The sequence below is a fragment of the Branchiostoma floridae genome, chromosome 18 (assembly GCF_000003815.2).
Source record: "Branchiostoma floridae strain S238N-H82 chromosome 18, Bfl_VNyyK, whole genome shotgun sequence".
Taxonomy (NCBI): domain Eukaryota; kingdom Metazoa; phylum Chordata; class Leptocardii; order Amphioxiformes; family Branchiostomatidae; genus Branchiostoma; species Branchiostoma floridae.
In genome coordinates, this window is record NC_049996.1 from 15698427 (window position 1) to 15723784 (window position 25358).

The window sequence follows — 25358 nt, forward strand, 5'->3', positions numbered from 1 at the left end:
TAGCTTTTTGGATTTGATACGTGAACTGGTGCCCTCGTGTATTTGTTGCTAAGCTGGGTGTAAACATGGCTCTCCCACATAGGTTGCAGTAGTTATTCACTCTAACTGTTATGTTTTAGGGAGTGTTTAGGTGAGGTCCATGAGCCCAGCAGCTGTGACCAGTGGAAACAGTGGCAGCAGAAAATCACGGAGATCGACCCAAGTACGTTTTCACATGGTTGTGAGTTGGTAGTATGACTTTTCTCATTTTTTTTGCATGGCATGTTTGTTATATTGTTAGTTGATGTCTAAGTGTAGTTTTAAGTTGTACTCCAAAATACTCATATAACTGGATTTAAGTAATTATCAATTGATAATGACTGTGATGTGTGTGCTTAATCGGAAACGTTTGATAAAAGTTAGACTTTGAACTGAACAGGGGAAGTTGCGTGTGTGTTGTGCGTGTGTGTGTGTTCGTGTGTGTGTGTGTATACGTGTGTGTGTGTGTGTTAAAAATATCTGTGATATGATATACAGTTACTAAATTAAATGTAACATAACATGTAGTGGGACATTTTGTCCCCAATACCTCCTGCGCATAGCCCATATTATGAACAATTTTAGCAATGACTTTGACCTGTTTGGTACTATTTCCTCCAGCACATGTCCCAGAGAAGAAGACGGAGGTTGACACGGAGGCAGAGACCACAGCCAACTGCCTGTGGTTGGTAACCAACACCAAACCCTGCCCCAAGTGTAAGGTCTACATACAGAAAAACGAGGGATGCAACCACATGAAGTGCACCAAGGTGACAGGGTCTTTTTTTGCTCTTTGTAGATGTTTTCATGTTACTGGTTCACTTAATATGGTATATTAGGTCATGTTGCTTTGATTTTATTTGGATGACATCCTCTGAAACCCCAAAACAGAGGTGAGCTTGCAGATGAAAAAAAGTTTGGCAAAAAATGCCTAAGTTGTCAAGAAATGACTGCACACACAGTGTATGGTATTCACTTTTGTTCTTTGACATATCATTCTTTCACATATTATTCTTGGCATTCTATGAAATTAGCATCTGCTTTCCGGTGTATTTTTTTGCAATCTACTGTATATCTTTTGTTTAGTTTACAGCTGCTTTGTATGATTTAAAATATGGTTGGAAGTGTGACATACAGGGTAAGCAATGGGTCAAAGCTGTTGCAGCCCCCATCCTAATCTCATGAAGGTTGATAGATAGCTCCCTTTACCCCCCTCATGAAATTGTTGCTCGCACCCCACTTACGAAAAGAAAAGTGACAATTCCTTTTTCATAATGTCATATACAAACGCAGATGAACCTTTGTGCTAAGTCTTATGTCTTGTGTCCCCAGTGTAAGAATAACTTCTGCTGTGTGTGTCTTGGGTGTGTCTTGATTCCTTAGAATGTGTTTCTGTATCCCCAGTGTAAGTATGACTTCTGCTGGGTGTGTCTGGAAGACTGGGAGAAGCACAGTTCCTCGACAGGTGGTTACTTCAGGTGTAACAGGTACGAGGTGGTGCAGAAGGTAGAGGAGGAGACCAAGCTACTCACAGAGGAGGTGAGAGACAACACACACTCACTCAAACTCACTATACTCACAGAACACCAGGGCTCTAGCCAGCGTCCGTTTTTCTGTCAATTGACGGAAATTTGCTGCGTGTGACGGAAAATTTTTTAAACCAATCCGTCAACCTTGACGGACAAAAATCCTTGGTGGAAGCTACAGGCGGCTTGGGGACGCTGTCCACGGCCGGAAAAGCCACACACTGTTTGTTTTGCTATTGTTATTATTGTTGACGATGTGTGTCAGTGCCCTTTCGCATACAATAATCTCATTAAAAACCAGTGTTTTCGCGGTTTTCGCGACAATGGGAATTGAGCTGGCTAGAGCCCTGCAGAACACAGAAGCATACACAGAATTACATGCATGTTAGGCTGAAGTTGATTCGTGGAAGTTAGACTTTGAGGTCTATTCTTTGGGTTTATGGAAAGTACTGACTGTAAATGCATTTAAGTTCGCGGGGATTTAATTTCGTAGTAGCGGTAAAATGGACTTTTCGCGGTGGATTTAAGTTCGCAGTAACACCATGCACTGTTATAGTAGTCTCTTACTGCCATGGAAAAATGTTCATGGTGGTTTTAGATTCAGGGTGAAGCGCCGCCACGAAAAACCGTGAACATAAATCCACCGCGAAAGTTTCTGCATTTACAGTAATGGCTGAAGAAAATGTAGACGTTAGATGTTTAGTTACACTGTACATGTATATGGTTTTCATGTATTGAAAGTATGTTGTATAATTTGTGTGTTGTGTGCTTTTTAAATAACCCCCCAAAATGATGTATCTAAGTTATGTTACAACAGCAAGTTATGTACATCATATCTTAACACCATTTACTTTCATTTTGAACAGAATGTGCTACTAATGTGATGTCAACATTTGAGTAACAGACACAATATCTTACCTGAATTTTGATTCAAGGTCGGCATTCTTTAATCAGATTTAACTCACAACACTTTCTTTGTTCCCCCTTTTTCTAAGGCCCGAGAAAAGAATGAGAAGGCACAAGAGCTCAGCCGCCTGATGCACTACTACACCAGGTTCAAAAACCACGACAACAGCTTTAGAGTGAGTAGTTATCAGCTAAGGAAGCTCTCGCTGGGAATGGTTGACCCAAAAGATTCTTTTAAACTTTTATGCTTTACTCTTTTATTTTGATGTTGTTTTTATTAGAAAGAAAAGGAACAAGTTATCCCGCTGCACAACATTCTCATAAAAGAATTGGGGCTATGAATGGGGGTTTCTGAGTAGCCTGATGTGATAGCCAGTCCAGGTAGACAGCCCAGGTAGCACGGCCTGGTGCACAGACCAGCATTTTCCTTAAACCCTTTTTGCTAGGAGGAAGTAGGAAATAGAACACACCAGCAAAAACAATATGTTTTCTCCTTGGGAAGACAGTAGAGTTTTAGCATTTTTTGTGTAATAACGCGTGAATTTCTGCTTGATGCCCACAGATAGAGGAGGCCTACCTGCGGACTGCCATGAGAAAGATGAACGACCTTGCCCTGGCAGCCGCAAGTACAGGTAAATGTAAGGACATCTCTCTCCTCTCTGCCTTCCTGTCTTTCTCTTGCTGTATTCCAGTGTTCCAGCCAGCCTGAATGTTTTTTAGTTCCCAGGACTTTGAAGAGACATCCTGTAAAAGGCACACCGATCCTAGGGAGGTCCAGAGGCATGCTCCCTGGAAAAATTTAAAATTTAGACCCTCTGAAATGCTATTTCCTTTATTTAAGGGGCAAATTTTGCTGGTAGACGATTGTTGTCCATCATAGAGGATGGAATGGGCCAATTTTTTGTCCGTCCCCAGCAGCAAAATTCAGCCAAAGGACAGATACTGGCTAGAACCCTGCTCTATTCTTTACAAAGTGCCACAGCTATAGTTTCTTTCCTTGGACTGCCAAACTATTGAACTCTGTTTCCCTCTTGTACAAAAAATGTATATATTCTTTAAACCTTCAAAAGCAGTGTTCACCGCTATCTCCTATACATATAGAAAATGATTTCCTTGGGCTTTGCATTCTTATTAAGACATTTCGTCTACTTTACCTTTACATCTTCTTGAAATTTATTGTAATACATTAACGCTTAAGTGTGATGTATAACATGTACATTTTGTATCTTTCCATGTCTTTATTTTTGCTTTTGACTCTGATGATTTTAATCATGTTTGAATGTACAATCATATAGTTTTCATATTGTTTTAACACTTGGTTAGGACTTGGTATATTCTTTGTATCTTTTGTAACATAGTGTATGCATATTAATGAAAAAGTGCTTGGTAGATTTCAAACTGAGAGGTTGTTGTGCTGGTTTGCAGTTGGAAGCCAGAGAGTGAGCACTAAGTTTGTGGAGGAAGCCATCCGTGAACTGCTGTCTGCCCGTCGTGTGCTGAAGTTCTCCTACTGCTACGGTTACTACGTAGGAGACGCCAGGAAAAGGAGAATCTTCGAAGACATCCAGGTGGGAAGACTTTGTCAGAACATGAGTAATACTATTGATAATGTAGAATTTAAATTTTTATACAATGTGTGGTCTAACTAGAGTAAGCTCGCTGGACAGAGCTGCATGGAAGTGCAGTGTGAAGATCAGCTGTCTGCTGCCTACCCCTGTGTTAGGGATCCCAGCAGCAGTATAATCAATTACTCAGTATACTACTTTATACTATGAATCATTTTACAATTCAACAGAAAGAAATTAGTTTGGGTGGTCACGAAAGAGTTTAATGGAAAGCATTTTGTATCTGTAGCTGTATCTCTATAGCCTATTACTGTGTAACTGCCAACTCTTGGCAGGCATGTGGTGTGGCTGCAGCTGGTTACACTGAACGACCTGTCACACCTAACCTTTGCACATCTACAGCCTTTCTCCATGGCACAACCGAAAACAAAACCTTCTTGGCAAAGGAAAAAAATGGAAAAATAAAAGAAGTTATTTGACTCCCCATATTTCTGTGTGAAATACAGACGGAACTCGAGGAGGCCACAGAGACCCTGTCCCAGATGATCGCCAGACCGTACCTCCGCACGCCGAGGTCAAAGATCATCCAGGGCGCCCAGCTGACCCAGAGGAAACGACACGACTTCTTGGCTGCTGTAGAGAAGGGCCTCCTGCCCCCGGAAACTCCACCTTCTGAGAGGAGGAGAATGTGAGTTTTGGTAGTCGCTTTTTTTGGTGTTTATTATATTTTCACTGATGCTGTAAATGCATTGAAGTTCGCAGGGATTAGATTTCGCGGTAGCCGGGAAACAGACTTTTCACGGTGGTTTTAAGTTCGCGGTAACACCATGCACTGTAGCCTCTTACTGCCATGAAAAAGTGTTCGCGGTGGTTTTAAATTCGCGGTGAAGTGGCCAACGTGAAAACCGCGAACATAAAACCACCGCGAACATTTCTGTATTTACAGTAGTTATAACAGTTACAACAGGAAAAAGAAGAGCCTCCTTTAAAAATCAACCTAGTATTCATGTCTACCAGCCACATTGTATACTTGACAGATCATATCATATGATTTATTATTATGTCATTATTTATGTTATTCATTTTAGCTATCAATCATTACATCATATCAGTTTATCATCTTACAGTCAATTTTTTACATGTATCAATTGCAAGGATATCTTTTTGTTCATCTTTATTCTTTTTCAAGTCAGAAAACAAGAATCTTTGAATTCAAGAATCAAGGTGTAGCCACAATCTTGGTCACCAATCAGCTGATCTGAACCATCTTAACATATGCCAAATAGTAGTTACTCAAGCAACTGGATATGATGTTGGAAACTTTCAAATGTTTCAGGTAGAATCCACTACCTTTCGTCCATGACACTAAGTAAAGAGACCTTGTTGGAGAGCAGGTTAATATATCCTATGAATTGATATGCAATAGTAATATAGTTGCAGGGCTCGAAATTCATTTTAGGGATTAGGTGTACTGGTGCACCCAGCTTAAAAAATCGGGTGCACCAAAAGAATTTTGGGTGCACCACTTAAATTTAAGTAATAACCTAATAATAAAACTTAGTTACAAGCTATCAACTTCTTAAACAACAGACATTTTTATTATCTTTCTAACACTTAGATGTCAAGAATATGATGTACATGTATACTAAGTATACTTTGATATTCTCTTGGGCTCGAAATTCATTTTTGGGATTAGGTGTACTGGTGCACCCAGCTTGAAAAATTGGGTGCACCAAAAGAATTTTGGGTACACCACTTAAATTTAAGTAATAACCTAATAATAAAACTTAGTTACAAGCTATCAACTTCTTAAACAACAGACATTTTTATTATCTTTCTAACACTTAGATGTCAAGAATATGATGTACATGTATACTAAGTATACTTTGATATCTTTACATACATAAACCTAAGAAAATATTTGGGTGCACCCTGTGCAACCAGAGAAAATAATTGGGTGCACAGCTCCAATTTTGGGTGCACCTGGGTGCACATGCACTCAGTATTTCGAGCCCTGAGTTGCATAACACAGTTTTTATCCTAACTACATTAAACAAAATCTTCATTCTTCCCTTTTCCAGCTTGATGGACTTGTTCAGGCCAAGGTTCTTCGAGGAAGAAGATGAGGAATCCCTGCAAGATGAGGATGCTGCTCTAGCCCAAGCCATCCTGGCGTCCCTGCGGGATGTGTTCCCCCCGGAGCCCCCCACCCCGCCCCCGGGGGACAGCAGTACCCAGAGCTCCGACGAGCCCAGCCCCAACCCTGCCACCAGGCTGGCCAGTACAGGGGCAAGCCCTTCCCGAGGTACAACCTCTTCTGTATCATCTGGATATGTACACAAGCTTCTGTATCTGTATAGCTGGCACAACACTTTTATTGAATAAATGATTTCCTCACTTAGATCATGTGAAAATGAGTTTTTAGCTTCAGTTAGAGATGTCTCTGTCCGAATATACAGCTTTTTAGTTGGACCTTATGTGTTACGCCATGAGGTAGTTACCAATGGGGCATGCAGTAGATACAAATACTGGTACTAACTTTCAATTTGATTGGTTGCTAAGAGAGAGAGAGAGAGAGAACTGGTTTATTCAGGTAACGTAACAACAACACACACAAAGTACAAGATGGTAGTCTGAACACTAAATTGCCTCATACAATGTACAATAGAGGAAGGCGCCCCCAAAGTCTACTTGTATTGTAATGTCTATTGAAGTGGAATTTGAAGTATTTTATATAAAATGGAAATGTTTGTGTCCCTGACTGTAGTTCCTCCCGTGGACCCTACGCTGTGCCTGCGAATCGGCTGTGGCCGGCCCCGCGCGGTGCATCGCCAGTCTGGCAGGCCTCACGACTTCTGCAGCCTGAGGTGCCTGCAGATGGCCAGGAGAAGGGGCAGGAGGGGGAGGAACAGTACGTATCTGGGGGGGAGTAATTAATCAGGGATGGTACAGTAATGATTAGGTAGGGAGGGGGAGGAACAGCGCGGTGCACCGCCAGTCCGGCAGGCCTCACGACTTCTGCAGCCTGAGGTGCCTGCAGATGGCCAGGAGGAGGGGCAGGAGGGGGAGGAACAGTACGTATCTGGGGGGGATGTATCAATGAGGGAGGGTACAGTAATGGTTAGGGAAGGAGGATAGGCAGAAAGGGGAGGAAAAGTACAGTAGTCTGGCAGGCCTCACGACCTTTGCAGCCTGAGGTGCCTGCAGATGGCCAGGAGAAGGGGAAGGAGGGGGAGGAACAGTACGTATCTGGGGGGATGTATCAATCAGGGATGGTACAGTAATGATTAGGTAGGGAGGGAGGCCTCACGACTTCTGCAGCTTATGATGCCTGCAGATGGCCAGAAGAAGGGGCAGGAGGGGGAGGAACAGTACGTATCTGGGGGAGTAGTCAATCAGGGATGGTACAGTAATTGTTAGGCAAGGAGGAGAGGCAGAAGGGAGGAAAAGTACAGTAATGGTTAGGTAAGGAGAAGGGGGAGGAACAGTACGTATCTGGGGGATTTGTCAGTCAGGGATGGTACATTAATGCTTAGGCAGGAAGGAGAGGCAGAAAGGGCAGGAAAAGTATGTAACTCAGTCACACACTATCTGGTTTATCATCTACTGTTCCCTGTAGACTATTGCACTCTTATACTTTTTTGCATGTAGATGTGGAGGCTTAATGGCAGCCCGCCAGCAGCTTCTATCTTTTGGGTTGGCACTGTGTAGGTTGAGGAGCTGAAGATCTTCCCTTATATGTTGTCAGTCCATCTCTTACAGGGTTTTCCATGTGGGCTCTTAGAAATAGATAACACATCCACCGTATGCCAGATTTTATGATAAATCCTGGTGTTTTTTACCACTACCAGGTCTGGACCTCCCCTGGCATCTGCTTGAGCTGGAGCCGCCCCCCACCCCACCCCGACGGACGGACTCCCTGCCCCCTCTGCCCCCCACCCCCCCTCAGCTTCGACAGCTGTGCCAAAGGACAGAGGAGTCTGAGGACAGGTCAGAATCTCAAGTTTGCATGTCATACATGTAGCTAGAGTTTGAAGCAGGCACTGTCAGTAAAATGTTTTTCCAATTTTGTCATTATTAATAGTTTTCACTCCACAAAGACCAGAAATCAATCCATTTCCAGCCTGTATCTTAAATGGTAAAAGCTGCATGCATGTGTGTTTGTGTGTGTTCGCACTTTTGTACCTGTGTGTGTGCGTGTTTGTGCGTGTGTGCATGTATATCTATATATGTGTGTGTTAGTGTGTGTGTGAGTGTGTGTGTGTGTGTGTGCGTACGTGTTTGCGTGCCTTAGATCCTCATTGCTGTTTAATTTCTGTTATACTGGAAGCAACACAAAGCAGTATGGGTAAGGGGATGAATCCCGCCATCTCTTATTGCCTTATTTGCTTTCACAGTGACTACGAACACCTGACAGTGGGGAGGGGTGACGCAGCAAACCAAGCCAACCCATTGACAAGTACGCCCCAAAGGGATGTCCCCCCGGGTGAACAGGCACTGTTTCAGATCCCTACAGAGGACGGCACGCTGGGGCCTGAGCCGGCAGATCAGGCACTGTTTCAGATCCCTACAGAGGACAGCGCACAGGGAGCGGAGCCTGCAGTCACGGACCCTGATCTCCACAGGGTGTTGGAGCTGTCCAGACTGTCTGCGCAGTTAGCTCCCACTGAGTCTGCTGGTAATGCCACTTTAGTCTCTTTATATGTATCAATCTATCAATTCATGCATGAAATAGTATGTGGTACATAAGTACATGAACAAATTGTAAAGGTTCGGATACATGGGCTTAGGTCCTTCGGTACAGGTCCAAACCTAAACAATTATGGTCAATTGTTTGAAAGTTATACATGTAGCCAACTGTCTTTTTAGTTCTAGATTGTTGTTATTGTATGATAATTTACATATTTGAATCTCAAAACAGTTTTCTCAATCTTCTAAAGCTTATCTGTCTTTTAATTGGAAATCTTTTTTTCCTTCAGCAGGAGACCAGGGAGAGGACGAACTGATCCGTGCCATAGAGCTCTCGCTCCAGCTTTCCACAGCAAACTCTTCCACAGCTCGGCCCTTACAACCGCAGGCTCCCTTACCGGTCCAGTCCGAACCCATCCCTGCCACAAATACAAACATGTCCAACCACAGCAACAACAACAACGTCTCTCCCTCTGTGGGCTCCGTCCTCGCTGCTCCCCCTCTTCAGAAAACTGTGCCGTCTGCAGAGAAACATGCGCCCAACATTCCAGAAGAAGAAGAAGTAGTAGTAAAGGAAGTGCAGAGTGAGCCTTCACGAGTGGAGGACATACCAGCAGCAGGCTGGGTGAGTGTCCCGCTGTCAGGGGACACCCTCGGAGCTACGGCCTCACCAGGAGCGGAGAAAAAGTCTCGCAAAGGCTCTGATTCTCCCAGGAGAAAAGGTAGGAGAGGGGAGCCTAAGGTAGAGCCTGTCAACCCTGCAGAAGCCGTGCCGCAAAAGCAGCCGTCTGCGTCTCCAAGTGGGGCGAAAGTGAATGAGGAGGCAGAATGGCTGGAGGTTGGAGAGAGGACTGAGTTTCTTGAGGCCACTTTGCGCGCGTGGCTCACGGACGAGGGCTGGATAGGTAGAAACACTCCCAGCAATGCTCCTGCAGGTCAGAACGCAACAACGCCTAAGGAGGTCTCAGCAAAGGTAGACGGCATGTCACCAAAAGTAGACGCAAGTGTCGGAAACGCAGAGGAAGGGCTCAAATTTCTGTGCTCTGTGCCTGACAGCGGAAATGCAAACACGGCCACCGGTGCGGGGGAGGAGCTAAGCGACTTCCCCACCCCCCCTTCAGAAGTGAAGTCCCTTATTTGGGAGCCTCCGAGTGACGAGCCGGAAACAGAGCCTGGTAGTCTCCTGTCCATGGACTCGCACACTTTGTACAACCTTTCCGACATCGATTCCATTGTCATTAACACTGTGCAAAGGGCTCAGGCAGTTTCAGGGGACCCCACAGTTTCAGGGGACCCCGCAGTTTCAGGGGACCCCGCAGGAGGAGAAACGACAGAGCTCATTGGTGCAGTAGGGTTAGGAGAAAGTAGCTCTACATCCGTACAAAACAGCAACACCTCTGGCACAAAGGAAGCCGCAAAGGAACTCCAGCTCAAGTTTGAAGACGACCCAAGTACGCCGAAAGACTATCTCGAAACCAACCTCGACTCACCATTTGAGTTGACTGACGACCTCCAGGCATTGTGCGCGAAACTGCCTTTAAGTAGGGAATTTCCGAGGATACCCACAGCGGACGAGATTTGGATTCCTCAAGAGCGCGTCCCCGAACATTTCGCGTTCGACGCGCCATTACCCCCGCAAACAGTGCCATCACCAAATGCTAAGAGTACTGGGGGGATCAATGTTAACGTAGACTCTGAGGGGAGCCAAGGACTACTAGTAGTAGGTGACAATAAGGATACAGTTGTGCCCAATATGTTTGCACACGTGCCAGTGCAGGGCCCCACTACTTCCCTTTCCGCAGCTATCACAGATGCACACCAGGCGCTGTTCGGCAACACCATGGCTTTTCCTGGGGGTCAGGAAAGCGCCCCAAACCATCCAATCCTTCCAGCCTTGCGTCTTTCTGTTGGGCCACCCTCCCAACATCCACACATTACAAACACAAGGCACCCTGCGACCGGCCGCCACCAGTTGGAGGGCAAGTCCGCAACGTTTGGTCAGAAGGTGCCCGAGCCGCCGCCCCGCCTTACCAGGGAAAGAAGGCTGGCGCTAGAGGCTGCCAGCAAGGCGCAGAGTATTTGGGAGAGAAGAGAAAAGGACGCGTCGGCATTGTCCGACACAGGCGACCAAAGGAGAGGCCATAGACGAAAATCGAAGAATAGAAAGAGAAGCAAAGAGGAGGGGAGAGGGAATGAAGGAAGGAGAAGGGCATCAGTGGAGGGGGCAAGGGGGGTTGGGGAGGGGTGGTACGATCCCTTAGATGACGACGATATACCTGCCACTTTGGTGTAGGTTGTAGGGTTTCCTGTGGTTTCAGACTTTGTGTACCTCGTGTGTCAAAGACATTAGAACATACTAACATCACACGTAATAATACACGTGTTGTTGCCATAATAGTTAAAATAATACATTGTATACCCAGTAGTACTCCAGATAAAGATTGAATCATCCCAAACTGCTGTTGATAGCTGTGTTAGAAATACTATAAAGTCACTCCAAACCACTACCTTTGACAAATACCTGCACTAAAATGTCTGAGACATGTACTAATGCCAAACTTGTTACCAGGTGTAGCAGGTCATAGTATACTCCCGGCAAGAATGTACCCGGGTACATTTTGACCAGGTGCATATTCTTGACTGCTACGCTGGGATGTAAAATGTAGGATACAGAACATCATTCTTGTACACTTTTGACCGACTGACGTGGCATTCTCTCTCCATAAAAAAGGTACTTCTCTGGTGCCTTGTGGTCAGTCTTACAACAGGGCTCTCACCAGCTCAGTTGATCAAAGTGGGGCCCTATGTTATCATTTGGGCCCTACACTGTATTTCAACTAGCATAGGGGGCTTTTCTGTTTTGTGATAAAGATTTTAATCTCCAAGCAGATCCCAAGGTAGCATAAGATAGTATCAAAAGCTGGCAGAGGAGTGAGACCGTCCTAGGAGTGTGTATGCGAGTTTGTATGCCTGTTTGACTCCCTTTGGCCGGCTATACTCCTCGGCCAGCTTTGATACTATCTTATGGCACCATAGGATCTTCTTGGAGATTAAAAGATTTAAGAATATTCGCTTTATTTTATGAAATTTGGCCCTCAAAATATAAGAATTTTTTCTGACTGTTAAAGATTAATTTTCATAAAAAGCCCCCAGGCCCTCTACAGTACTAAAACCTGCGCCACATCCCACATGGTTTTGCGGCACTTACCCACCCCCCTATGCTGTGAAATACTTCTGGTGAGAACCCTGTAGTGTGTTACCTTGGCTCCGCTAGCCGCTAGCCATTTGGAGGCTGGAACCTTCAACAATGTTGACTGTAAATATCACTTTTTCAAATACTCAGTCATCTTTAAACTAGAAATACGAACAGCTACTTTGTTGGTCTTGCTTCGGGCATTCTTTTCATGGTCACATTTCATCCAATCAGGAGTGGTGAGACATTAAGACTCGAAGATTTTGCAAGAAGTATTGCAATTGGTCCATTCTGGTTTGTTGGTTTCAAACCATTAAGATTACCCAGGGTTCAGTAAGTAGTGTTTGGTTTTTATTTAGTGATGAGAATTTTCAGTTAAAAAGGTTCGTTTTGAATGATTTTCATTGGTTGCGATGTTTTTCTGTGTTAACTTGTCATAGGATAAGGATGATTGATAAACATGAACAGTTAAATACAGAAAATGCTGATGGGTTACTAAAAACTAATCAGTAAAAACAAGAAGGTTATCTGTATATCCTCATTGATTTAAGAATTGAATACAAATTGAAAATCAAAGTTGCCATTTTAGTAACATCAGCAACAGAATGCCAAGCGAACATTGTTGATGGTGAACAGTGTGAATGCACTGTTTTTTTAATAACAGGATGCTAGAAGATCAAGAACTTCACAGAAAGTTCATCTGTGTTGGAAAAATATTTTTGGTTGGTAAACTTGTCAAAACCAACACTGAAATAGTTGGCACTTGCCCAGATTCTCCGTTCACAGAATGAATCAATAAATGACTTGATTGCTCAACAATCGCTCAAGGTACAATGTGTGGCAACCAATAAAACTACTAGCTATATAGACAATGGTACTACAAAGCTACCTACAGAACAACAAAATATTTTGGACCTATCTACTGAAGCTTCCAGCACAGGATGTTGAAGACACCTACCTTCAGCAATGGTCCAGGAAGCTTTGGTATCCATTCAGTGATCCTTCATCCAAAAATTTGGTGTCACTCAGGCCAAATCTAGAAACAGTTTTTACCGATATCTGTGGAGATGTCGGGAGGGATCTGGAACGTTGGCTGTGGGACACCTGTGGTGCTTGCAGTCATAAACAGATATATAGCCTAATGAGCCCGTGTTCGGGACGCATCTACACGCGCGCGGAAGTTGTCGGGGACCCCTGCTAAGCTATCGGGCGAATGCTCCTGACCTTTCGGGAGAAATTTTGCCGATATCTTAATGGCGATATTGCAGTTCCATCTAGACGCTGTAAAAAAGCTGTCGGCGAGAGGTTGTCGGCTCACAGATATCGGGAAAAACTGTGTCTAGATCGTGCCTCACTCACTATCCAGTATTTGATTATACTGCTGCTGGGATCAGGGGTAGGCAGCAGGGGTAGGCAGCAGTCGGCTAGTCTTCACACCGCACTTCCATGCGGCTCTGTCCAGTGGGTCGACCCGTTAGACCGCACACCTTGTACAACTGTGCTCCAACTATTTCTGTGTTGGTTATATAAGGTTTAGTTTTTAAGGGTTTAGGTGTTGTACACAATACTGTCACACCGAACTGTTAGCAAGCGTGTGTGAAGTATCTTCATATGACACCAGGCAGACAAAAGCTGTCTTAAAAGAAAAAGCAATAAGAGACATCTTCAAGTGGTTTCTGTAATTTATTCTTGTTGGCAATCACCGATTCCAGCCAAGTTGTGCGAGCTGCTACTGTATAAAATCCTTTATTACTACTATTATTTCCAAACTAACTCTTACATTTATTAGTAAAATAATGCTATATATATATCGTTCTTCACTGTGAAGCAAAAACATTCCAATGCCAGATTGTAAGGTCTTAAAATAGAACTTAAACTCAATAATAGGTTTATTCTACTAGTATACTCTTTCTATATTGGCTTTGCAATTTTTCCATTTGTTTCTGGCTGTTGGTAGCAAAGTAGTAAACTAAATCTAGTATTCTTTTGACCACATCAAACACATAGACTTTGTACATTTAAATGGTTGGCAAATGTAAATGAGACTTTTCTAAAACAATAAACAATAGATGTAAGTGCCATAGTGATGTACATTTACACCGATGTAAGTGTCAGTAAAAATGATAGTGGCCATTGTCCATGTTAGTACTTCAAGTAGGGTGCAGGTATGGGTATTACTTAAAGTGACATGTCATATGCAATGGCTTCTATGATTTAATGCCATGTTTTGTCAATTTAAAAGTCTGCGCTGAAGTGAATGTCATTGAGCTTGTGGAAGTTTTTTTAAAGGCTCTGTCCTAAGGCATTGCCAGAAATATAGTGAAGTCTATGCACTGAATTTACACCTGTTCTGGCTATGTACGTGGACTTTGCTTTTTTTTTTTATTATGATATACCATTTGCATGTTTTGTGAGCTGTCATTGGCTTGCTGTTGATACCTGATTTTCTCACAGCCAATCAGCTGTCAAGACACATTTTTTTCATATGCTCCAATGGAAGGCTGTGATTGGTCAAAGTCCATACCATATTAGGACATTTGTCCAGATTTGATCTATGTATATCTTGCATTTGAAACATTTCTCAGATATGAATATTTACAGATATCCACAGCATGATGTTCAAATTAACATTACGCATCTGATTCAACAGTTGTCATTTCAAGAGGTAATTTTCTAGAAATCTATGCAAATTTGGAAAATGTCATAAAATAACTAACGTTAATTGTTCTTACATTACACGTTTGTATGTACAATCATAATGGCCATGCATGGTAGCAATAAATGTTTGGTGTGTACATTGAATTCTGGTTCGTGTTTTTGTGAAATTTGCCCTGAAGTTTGCAGCAATGTTGCAATTTAAAAAATGTATGATTTTGTTTTTTAAGCCACTTTCATAGAAGGCGGGTGTAAACCTTTTCGCAGGTTCCATTGCATGCTGGGAGATGTGGGGCACTATGGGTACTGCGTTAAGCACAGAAAACCGTCACCATGACAACAAAGACAGGACCAGACACACAGTACACATTGCATACATGTATGCCTTGTTGTTTGTGCCTCAAGCTACCCATATACATGTACAATGTACTGTACCTTCTATCCCGCCCGCAACATGCTATGAGATCTGCATAAAGGTCTATACAGGCTTTTCGTTGACGTCATAATGATTATAATTTGAATCCCACAGCGACCATGTTGGTGGGTAATTGAATTAAGCAGTTACTATAGCATCTTCGTGTATCTAACATTATGCATGCTGTAAGCCAACATGGCGCAGATTACGTCAAATTAAAAGCCTGTACAGGGAACATGCTGTAGTCTTCACTCATACAGCAGTATTTACTGTTCTGACACCAGGAATGACCTGCGGTTTTCTCGCCTCAACGGAGGAAAGAGAAGAAGATCTTCTTCCTCAGAGTAGCTACGGGTGCCGGGCTCTGTTTAAACTGCCCTCCCCCCTTCTTTGCAATGGCCTTGCCCACCTCTTCATTGACCTTGATGAGAATGCTCAGAAGGTCATATCGGTCCCCCATGTTGTCTAAGATTTCTACGAGTTTGGTGACAAACCAAGAGCCATACGTCTTACTGCGATACGAAACATAACCAGGGATTGTGGAATAGCTTAGAAGGAAGTCAGCCTCGTTGGGGATGGTCTCCTGGAATGCCGCCAGACCATCAGACCCGTAGCCAGCATCGACACTGACGTCGCTAACGCCCCTCTGCTCGCTCCGCCCCTGACAGGCCTGGATAAAGAACAGCTTGGGTTTCCCACCAAGAGAGGGACACTTTGTAGACTTAACCTCTTCTGCCAGGTCCCGGATGCTGACGGGAACACTGTCGGCCCCATACACCTGCCCCTGACTGCCATGGGACAGGATACATGCAGCGAAGCAGTCGTGGTTTTGGTGGTCTGCATAACGGACTTGGGTGAAGATGTTGATGAGCTGATCATGTGTGAGATTTTCATAGGTTTGGACCTCGAACCCAAGCTTGGTGAAGATGTAGATTAAGTTATCTGGAAAAGAACATAACATACAGCACATTCAACAGTGCAGGGATAAACAAGTCCACTAGCCCTATTGTCCAGGGCAAGTGAAAGTGCTGTTCGGGCAAGTGCATGTCCATCCCACTTGTCCGATGTTATGTCTTTGATATACTTGTTACTTTTTACAGTCATGACATCAAGAAATTGTCTACAGAGAATTCCATTGCTGGAAGTGAAAATGCATATACTAGTAACAGTGACATTTGAATTTTGGGCAAGTGAAAAATTGGTTCGGGCAAGTATATTTTTTATGTGCTTGCCCGATAGGACAAGTGAATTTTAGAAAACTTGTTCAACCCTGCAGTGTACAAACTCTGGTGGTTCCTAAGATAATTTTTTCCATTTACACAATCATTAAACTATCTCAGTCCCTTTAGAGGTCTCCTTCCAACTGGGCAGTTTTTAGTGTACATGTATCATGATCAAGAAGAGAGCCGAGTTAAGATCTCATTTGACTTCAATTTTTTACTATCTATAGTCACAGATCTATCAACTTAATTGGATATCATGCAGAAAAAAATATAAATGGTTCTCAAAGCATCATTAGACATAATGAATTGTTGCTCCAAGGTTCTGAAGTATCGGTAGCATTTTGTACCTCTGTCCACATTTGTTCCCTCCCGATTTTCAAGCCCTCGTCGACTGTCTGCCCGTCTGGGATCTTGGAAGAATTGTTTATTGTTGATGATAACAGCCAGGCCGCGAGGATCGCGGTCCATCCTGTAGCAGGGCATGTCCTCCCGCTGCCGAGCCCTCTCCTGCGCCAGTAACACTTCCAGCTCCCGCTGGATGGTAGCCTGGAGATCAGCCGGCGCGGGGCCCAGGCCTGCAGGTACTTCCTGTGGTGGTTATATGGTTTTTTTGACATGTAAATGAGGGGTGGCAAACTAAACCCTACCTTGTTGTGCTGGCCCCATCATATTCTGGGCATGGTTGTGGTTAGGGGTGGATTACTGATATGGTGTTATTGGACCGGTCCAGAAAAACCAGACCTGAAAAAATTTGGTGGACCAAATGTTGGACCTATTGGAAAATGAACAGCTTATATTCACACGTTTTGGGGCTGACCAATCGAGGAAAATTATAAGAGTGAGGTAGAGATTTCAGCCTATAGTCATTTATACCAGGTTTTACAGTCAATAGTAGTTAGCCTTGTAGGATTTTAAAATGCCAGTGGGAGTCGAATACTCCACAAAACAGATTTCATTGTAGTGAAATGGACCATTGTTTTGATTTATAAGTTCTCACATACTGGTTCGGACCTGGACCTGATCCTCTGGACCTGAACCAGACCTGGACCTGAATTTTCTGTACCAGTACCCACCCCAAGTTGCGGTTGTTGCTGTGGGGCGTACGGTTGTTGTTGTTGCTCTGCTACTCTGGCTGTCTGCCTGGCTTGGGTGTCAGGTGCTCTGCCAGCCTGCTGCATCAGCTCTGTCTGCAGCATCTGTTGGTAACCTGCGGATAAATCAAAACTTATTTATTTTTACCTTCACAAAGGAGACATACTGTTTTTGCTCCATTTCTTTTTCCTCCTCTTCTCCAAACATTACCTCCACAACTAGAGCTTGGAATAAATCCAAGCAAACATCCAGTGATCATTTTGTCAAATAGAGGATACTAAAAAGATAATTCATGGGACAAATATGGGTGGAAACATGACATCTGAAGCACAAAATTGAACCTAAGAACCCCTTTGAAGTTAGAACCATGTTCAATAATCGTGCTGTCGAAGGTCAATAACCATAGCTTTGAAATGCATTTATGTGTTAACCTGCAGACAAGCAAATCAAAACTTCTACAGATATTCTTAGAAATTCAATACAGAGGTTACCAATGTCTTACAGTTACACAATCATGTACATACCAGTAGCTTCAACTATGTTCTTTGAGGCAAATTGATACACAGAATATTTCTTGGTTTATCCAAGCTTTTGACACAGTAGACCACAACACACAACAAAGTTACAGAAAACAATCATCTCTAATGAGTCATTCTGCCCCAAAGGTCATAATGAGGTGTACAACAAGGATCTATTCTTGGTCCCCCCCTGTTTTTGCTATGTTAATGAGGGGTGGCAAACTAAACCCTACCCTGTTGTGCTGGCCCCATCATATTCTGGGTCATGGCCACCAGGTTAGCTTCCTGGTTGGCTGGATTCTGCCGTTGCTGCTGAAATGGCTCTGGTTGTCTGTGTTGTGGATTTGGGTCGCCCTTCATTGGTGATGGAGAAAAACCGTCGTCAGGGGAGCCCTTCCCTTTGAAACTCCCTGATGACATGCTGGCTGTTGTAGGTATAGATATCAAAATGTTAGGCAAGAAAATGTCAAGAAATACACTTACAATTACAGCAATCATTACTGAGCATTAGAATGTAAGGGCTATTTGTGAGACTGCAGTGCGGCCTCGTGTTTTCAACCAAGCATATTTGGATATTACACCCTTTTGTTATTGTTCGTACAGAGATTTGACACGTGAGGCTCACGCCAAACACGGGAGAATAACAAATAAAGATTAAATTGAAACAAAGGTCATTTATAAAGCAAAGACTATAATGCTTACCCTCATAGTTCTGTATGATGTTTTTGAGGTCAGGTCGCTCTTGTGTCTGCAGTAGCTCATGCAGTACCTGCACATTGTCAGTGGTCAGGTGCATCCCCTGTTCCAGGGCAATGGCCAAGGAGAGGAAATTGTCCACCTGAAGCAAAAATAAAGTAGTTTGTAAGATTCAAGAGACACAAAGCTCTCATCATGTACATGTAACTTTAAAAGGTGGACTACACACTTTTTTTGTTAAGTTGTGAAAACTACAGTATGATATTTGCATAACACAATCAACAATCACAGAAGCAAGGGTGTGCTTAGTATGATGTCCTTTGTTACTGGCCCTGTATGTACTACTTCTGTTATTGGAGTGGAAAAGCCCCTTTTGAAGTGAATCATGAAGATTTTCCATTTGGCTCAAATTGCAATGTGCTAACATAAATATATGTAAAAAAAATAAATATACAGAGATGGCTTTTCTTCAAGCACACTGTTCCTTATCTGCGTATATACTCTTATCAATTTATGTTGACTTTTTTTTACATTTAGATACCCCCGGTAGTTAAATGCCTGAAGGCTAAAGCTATCCATACATGTACATGGGGGACAATGGCTTAATGTTTAACCTGTGTTTACACAATCTCTTGCTGGGTTAATGTACTCTCCAAACAGAGGTTAGCCTCCAGCTGTTTTTCAAACTTTTTTCTTAGTCGTTTTTATCAGGCTTTCTATTTTGTATTGTATCTTGCTGTGTCAAAAACTAGCACAGCAAGGTACTCAATACAAAATAGAAAGCCCGATAAAAACGACTAAAAAAACAGAGAGTAGGGTTAATGATACTAGGTTAATGACCCCCTCCTAGGTGGTGGCAAGTGTAAGGCTGGCCGCTAGGAGCGCAATTTTAGTCAGGCTAGCTTAATGTCATCTCCAAAGGACCACCAGTATCATTTATCATAAAAATGAAATCTTTACCGTTTCCAGCTTGTTTCGTGAGATATAGGCTGCAGCCATGAATTTCATGTCGTCAAAGTCCCGACTGGTCAGCTCTTCAGACACTTGTAACAGCATCACTCTGTAACCAGATTATAAACATGTTGTGAGCTATACTTCTTATTGTACATTGTATGATGTATGTCAAAAGAATACTGGCTTCTTATAGCCTGTGTCATTCATGTTGGAGCTTGTTTGAAAGAATATGATTCTTCTTTTTGATGGAAAGATTACAACAGTAACGTTACCTGTCTAATGCAGCTTAAAAGACACCAAACTTTACATTCAACTGTAAGATCTACATAATACAAATGTATATGGTATGCCCCCCAGTTTGGGACTGCAGGGGTGTGTGTGTTGGAAACTTAGAGATGATAATTCAGGAAAGAGCCAATAGGTTTTTTTCTTCTCCAGCTTTCTTTTCTCATATCTCCTAGAAGCTTGTTTTTGGTGCAAAGGTGTGCTTGCGCTGGTTGGACACATAAAGAGGAATGCGACTAATATTAATAGTTCTTCGTGATTTTTTTCTGCTGCCATACTTACCTGAAAGGATTCAGCAGTGCCCTGCCGCGGCCTATCTCTCCTGATACCTGTTCCTGGCGCCAGGCTAGTTTCCTCAGCAGGTCAGCCCTCTGGATCCTGTACAGCAGCTCCGTCAGGAACATCAGGTTGTTCTGACCCAGCAGCCCCTTGTTCTCCAGCTGTCTGAACACATCCAGCGAGCCTTTGGTATTTTCCAGCTTAGCGGCTGGAATTAAGTCTCTGCACAGGAACTTTAGGGCGGCAATGTCGCCCGACGTAAGATCATCATCAATGTCTTTCAGAGCCTTCCTGAAGTTGAAGTTAGTGTCCACAGCGTCGGTTGCCAAGCCGGTGCTTGGTAGTCCGGCCATCTTAGACTCTTTTTTGTTATTTTGGAAGATCGAGTCTGAAAATAGGAAAGAGCAGCTTGTTATCTCAAGACTGTCCAGTTAATGAATATCATATCAGTGAATGCTTTTCAAAGTACTGACTTAATTAATTTAATTTAAAGGCAACTTTATTTTAATCTATTCTAATGATTTGCTGTAGAAGGAAACTAATTTGTTCAGTCAAGTCCTAACACGAGATTTTAAAAGTCGTGCCCAATCACTTTAAAAACTCCTGAAACGTTGGATCTTTTTTTACTCAATCATCTCTCACCTGCTCCTGAATCGTTGTGTTATACAAACATGTTATAACATGACGACCCCATCACAAAACAAACATCAACTTATGACCATCGCATAAATCTTTCAAAATAGTTCTTCAATCAATTGAGGTAACCACCTCTTACATTTGGAAGATTTTGCTATCTACTTTTGTTGTAAAATAGTCTAGGATAGTTGGTGGCTTATGATTTGAGATAACTTACCTTTCATGTTCCCAAGGAAATGCTCTTTGTTTCCTGACAGCAACAAACAAATCACTCGTACTCGTAGTCTCCCATAAGATGGGCTAAACTAAGGTGAGATTCATTCCTTTACCTGTCCATCCGAATGTGAAACAAGGAACTAAATGAAGGGGAATGTACTTACCACGTCATCATTGACGTAAGTTTGTGTAGGCTCTGGAAAAGTCCCGAAATGCGCAATCCACAGCGACCGAAACCCGGGGGATTCCCCTTTCTCTGTCTGACTCACTTCCGGGTTTAGGTCATTCGGGTCGAAGGTCACAAAGCGTCCTAATTTTTTCAAACTTCTGTCCATAAAATAAAGATTTGCAGGTTGAATATCTAAAGAAGTGTGAAGAATAAACACTTGGTATGAACTTTTTATTTTTTTAACGTTTTTTTTGTGTGAAAATGGAAAATTGTGTCACCTCGTTCCCAGGTTTGGGAACGAGGTTTGCGTCAGGTTCCGCCATCTTGGTTTGGAAGGTCGTGCGAAGCACCTTGGAAGAAAAAAACATCACATTTTCACTGTTTTAGCTTCTGCCAGACCTGCCAACATGGGAGGAGACGGTCCTCCTAAGGAGCTCAAGATTCCAGACTGGCGGATCTATAAGATCCAAGGAACGCCGCTAGAAGACGTGCAGAGAAAGTTACACGCGAAAGGACTACACGACCCTTGGCTCAGGTTTGCATGCGATTTTCGTTTGTACATGTAGTATGATTTTTCAGCTTATGTGTGTGTTGCCCTGTTTCTCTTGATTTTACGTGTAGTTTGCATCTATTCCTACCTTTTAGTGTACTCTGCAATCTGCAACTTGCAACCACTACAAAGCTGCTAGCAGCTCAGTCTATTCTATATAGGGAACATGGAAATATTATTGAATAGCACAAAGTGTTACGTGAATTTGCATCACGTACTTTTAAATCTAGCTATTTATACTTTGAGAATTACGGATTATAATTCAATCTTCTTAAATTTAGCTTATTTTGTGTTATCAAAGTAGTTCTGAATGTTTTAATATAGGACTTATTTTTATGATAATGAATATCTAAGACTTAATAATTTTGAACTCTCATTGAGTTTCATAGTTAAACATTCTCAGACTCTAGTCAGAGCAGGCTTTTAGCTAGGCATGCGTCAACGCGTCATTTAGACGCACTGTCCTAACAAACATAAGAAATCGGACGCAATACTTAGTTTTAAGCAAGACGCACTACGGACGCCCAAATTTTTCCTCCCAGCCTCAGTCAGGGCAAACATATTGTAACAGACACAAAAAAATCTTGGCTGAATTCTACAAAATATGCACCTCAAAATGCAGGAAATAGTATTTCAGAGGGTTATGATGTCAAAAGTTTCCGGGGGGAAACCCACGGACCCCCTACAATGCTCGCGCCGCAGATCACTCCGATTACTTTGGACGCCCTAAATTAATTCCTAGCTAAAAGCCTGAGTCAGAGTATATAGTGTGAAAAAATTAGACTGATTTGAAGTAACTCAACAACACTAGACAATCTGTTAATCATTTTAAATTCATAATGCTAATCATAATTTTAGATTCCAAAGACAACATACCTTGATCCAACATATAACACATTGATCATTTTTGTGTGTAGGAACGAAGCGTGGAGGTTCCAACACTTACCAAGAATCACCTTCCCCATGATGGCGTTTCGTGGCTTCAAGTACGGGTTCGCCGCATTTTTGGTGGCACTGGCCGTGGAGAAGGCTTTCTTCAGCAGTGATGACCACGGACACCATTAACGAACTCCATCCTACCCAGCTTCATAATCATCAACAACACCCCTGTTCTGGCCGTGGACTGGTCTGGAGTTTCCCAGATGTCGAGAAAATTAGGACTGTTCCACTCTAATCCAGGGCACCATTGACAAACTCCTTGATCCAACCCAGCATCATATCATAATGATCAACAACACCCCTTTTCTGGCTGTGGACTGGTCTGGAGTTTCCAAGATGTCAAGAGAAAAACAGGACTGTTCCACTCCAATCCAGGGATGTTCTTGGACAGATTGTGCAGCTGGGAACTTGTGTCTTCGTAGTTACATCTTGTGATTTAAATCAACTGATGACAACGTTCAACTTTATTTTCTGTATTATGATAATACATTAAAAATTGGTCGGCATTCTAGTATGCTACCTATAGTAGCTGAAACATACACATTATTTTGACTTTTTGACTGAAAAAAATGTGATATAACCAAATGTTAGCATACATTGTATTTGTGTGGATGTTGACAAGAAATCTTGAAGTGTAAACAAGATCTGCTGCAAACTGCAGTAATTAAACTTTGCTGGAAGACCTAGTGTCATTTTGCTCATTCGTGTCATGTTTAGCTGCATTGCAAACAGACTGCTACTGCTAGTACTCGATTCTTGAAAGTGAAACGACTAATACTGGTATCTAACCAGGGCTTTAGCCAGCTCATTTTTTTTTCCGTCAGCCAATTACAATCGTCGCGAAAACCGCGAAAATTAATTAGAACGGCTTAACCCGAGACCTTGAAAAACGGGTTTTAATGAGATTATCGTATGCGAAAGGGCACCGACACACATTGTCAACAATCATAACAATAGCAAAACAAACAGTGTGTGGCTTTTCCGACCGTGGACAGCGTCCCCAAGCCGCCTGTAGCTTCCACCAAGGATTTTCGTCCGTCAAGGTTGACGGATTGGTTTTAAAATTTTTCTGTCGGACGCAGCAAATTGACGGAAAAACGGACGCTTGCGGGAGCCCTGTATCTAACCGATAAGTAATTGGTTTCGCATGGGACTCAATGTGCCCGGCGCAGGTAGGTATAAACATGGCCTTTTGAAAACAATAGCCCATCCAATGGCTGGCGATGTTGTGAAATGGACTCTGCCCAGACAAATTAGCCTCCACAGGTCGCTGGAAAAAAAGTGAAAAATGGCCAAATAAAACAGAAAACATGCCAGAGGAGTTGGATGGCTGAGGAGTACAGTTTGCAACCATGCTGGCCAACACTCCTAGGCTAGACTTTTATTCCTAACTTGCAATGGCCAAAGTCCCCTAATTCGGCCGGGCGGGAGTTTGGTACAGACTACAGATAAACTGTGACTTGTTGTTAATGGTACCAAGCATTTTTATAATGTAGGGGGTATGGAAGACGTAGTAACATTTCGCCCCTTAGTAAGATAATGTCGGCTCACATACTTAAGAAAAAAAAAATCATGAGTATTAAGCCCTGCAAGGACTAGTTTCATAGATAGAGTTATGATATTTTCTGCTTCTAATAAGTCTTGTTGTATGTATGTCACTACACTAGCCACTTAGTACTTGACGTTACCTGGGCATCCTGCCAGCATGCATTGTCTAAGTCAGCCGCTAGGGGGCATGGCTGTACCAGGTTTTGTGTCAGTACAAATATAGAGAACAAACTCATTGTGCTATGCCCACCCCTCCAATAGGCACAATTTAACCTAGCAGATGTAGGATCCAACTTTGGTATATAATCTATACATGTATTTTGCTGTGACTTTTTAGAGGTGAACGTTTTTTTCTCAACGTGGCTGCAATTGAGCGTTTCTTCACTGGCTCTGTGGTACTGGTAAATTTTAAAATTTTTGCTTGCGCTTTTAGTTTTTGCAGTGACGGCTTAATACTGTGGACATATGCTCTATAATATTGTGTTTCTACGATTGTTTCAGCTGTGAACTCAAAGATACAGGAAACTCTTGACTTCGAAATGATTGAGAACTTTACTACTAGCATAAACTTAAATGTACGTGCAGTAACCTTTTCAAGGGACGTATGTGTATGGGTGATATTAAAAGTTCCTTTCTAATTAGCATATGATGAAAACTTACATACATTTACATGAAACATATTTGTTATTTATTACACAGCATTCCACAACATCTCCATCTATTATTATCAAAATACCCTGTTCCTTACATCACCAGGAATATCAATATATAAAATCTATAGGATACTTTAGCTATGGAAACATGCATATTTAGCTTTGGATACAACATATATATGTATGACATAACATATAAACTTCAAATATCCTATACAATTTGATATACAATACTATCTGTTTATAACATCAATATACAAGTCTTGTTCATCGAATGGTTTCCAGATTGATAAAGAATAAATGCATATAATAAGTGCATATAAGCATATAAAGTAGGATTATAATAAGTTCAGATTACATTCAAGAATTTGATGATGTACAGTAAGGATTTCTATACACCGTCAAGACTCAAGATGGTGGAAAGTTCACGTTTTTACGTTACTGATGTCTGTTTTTCATCAATCGTCCCCATCATTTGACAGGATGACACCAGAGGGCGATGAATCAATATATGTGTCCAATTATCTATAATTAAGTGATTGTGTCTGTCCCGATGACCCATAATGGCAGTGCTTTACCTTTTATCTCAAACAAGGTTTTCCTTTAGCCATTATTAATTCATGGTCCTGGCTT

At 42.5% G+C, this 25358-nt stretch overlaps 3 protein-coding genes across 10 annotated transcripts in view; 2 read left to right on the forward strand and 1 right to left on the reverse strand.

Annotated features, from left to right (window-relative positions):
* LOC118405627 overlaps nucleotides 1–11650 on the forward strand; it is a 33098-nt gene extending 21448 nt beyond the window's left edge. For 4 of the 8 annotated variants that reach the window (XM_035805184.1, XM_035805189.1, XM_035805191.1 and 1 more), the window contains 12 exons: nucleotides 120–220; nucleotides 640–788; nucleotides 1423–1557; nucleotides 2540–2626; nucleotides 3013–3088; nucleotides 3876–4018; nucleotides 4522–4703; nucleotides 6097–6320; nucleotides 6783–6926; nucleotides 7867–8005; nucleotides 8413–8693; nucleotides 8995–11649. In XM_035805184.1, the coding sequence (XP_035661077.1) occupies nucleotides 120–220; nucleotides 640–788; nucleotides 1423–1557; nucleotides 2540–2626; nucleotides 3013–3088; nucleotides 3876–4018; nucleotides 4522–4703; nucleotides 6097–6320; nucleotides 6783–6926; nucleotides 7867–8005; nucleotides 8413–8693; nucleotides 8995–10997 (3664 nt within the window). In that variant the 3' untranslated portion in view covers nucleotides 10998–11649. Of the gene's footprint in view, nucleotides 1–119; nucleotides 221–639; nucleotides 789–1422; nucleotides 1558–2539; nucleotides 2627–3012; nucleotides 3089–3875; nucleotides 4019–4521; nucleotides 4704–6096; nucleotides 6321–6782; nucleotides 6927–7866; nucleotides 8006–8412; nucleotides 8694–8994 lie in introns of all 8 variants that reach the window. The other 4 variants (XM_035805186.1, XM_035805185.1, XM_035805188.1 and 1 more) reach the window with 4 other exon arrangements.
* A 3525-nt stretch (nucleotides 11651–15175) lies between these two features.
* On the reverse strand, nucleotides 15176–20367 carry LOC118406076 (caspase-8-like). Its single transcript, XM_035805937.1, has 7 exons — nucleotides 20018–20367; nucleotides 19457–19556; nucleotides 18503–18638; nucleotides 18034–18225; nucleotides 17264–17397; nucleotides 16538–16778; nucleotides 15176–15909 (listed from the first exon to the last, which is right to left on the reverse strand). Exons 1-7 carry the CDS (start codon nucleotides 20365–20367, stop codon nucleotides 15275–15277), a joined length of 1788 nt encoding a protein of 595 aa, XP_035661830.1. The 3' UTR covers nucleotides 15176–15274.
* A 965-nt stretch (nucleotides 20368–21332) lies between these two features.
* Nucleotides 21333–23008, forward strand: LOC118406207 (NADH dehydrogenase [ubiquinone] 1 beta subcomplex subunit 3-like). The gene is made up of 2 exons (XM_035806111.1): nucleotides 21333–21570; nucleotides 22503–23008. Exons 1-2 carry the CDS (start codon nucleotides 21443–21445, stop codon nucleotides 22648–22650), a joined length of 276 nt encoding a protein of 91 aa, XP_035662004.1. The 5' UTR covers nucleotides 21333–21442; the 3' UTR covers nucleotides 22651–23008.
* Nucleotides 23009–25358: the final 2350 nt, after the last annotated feature.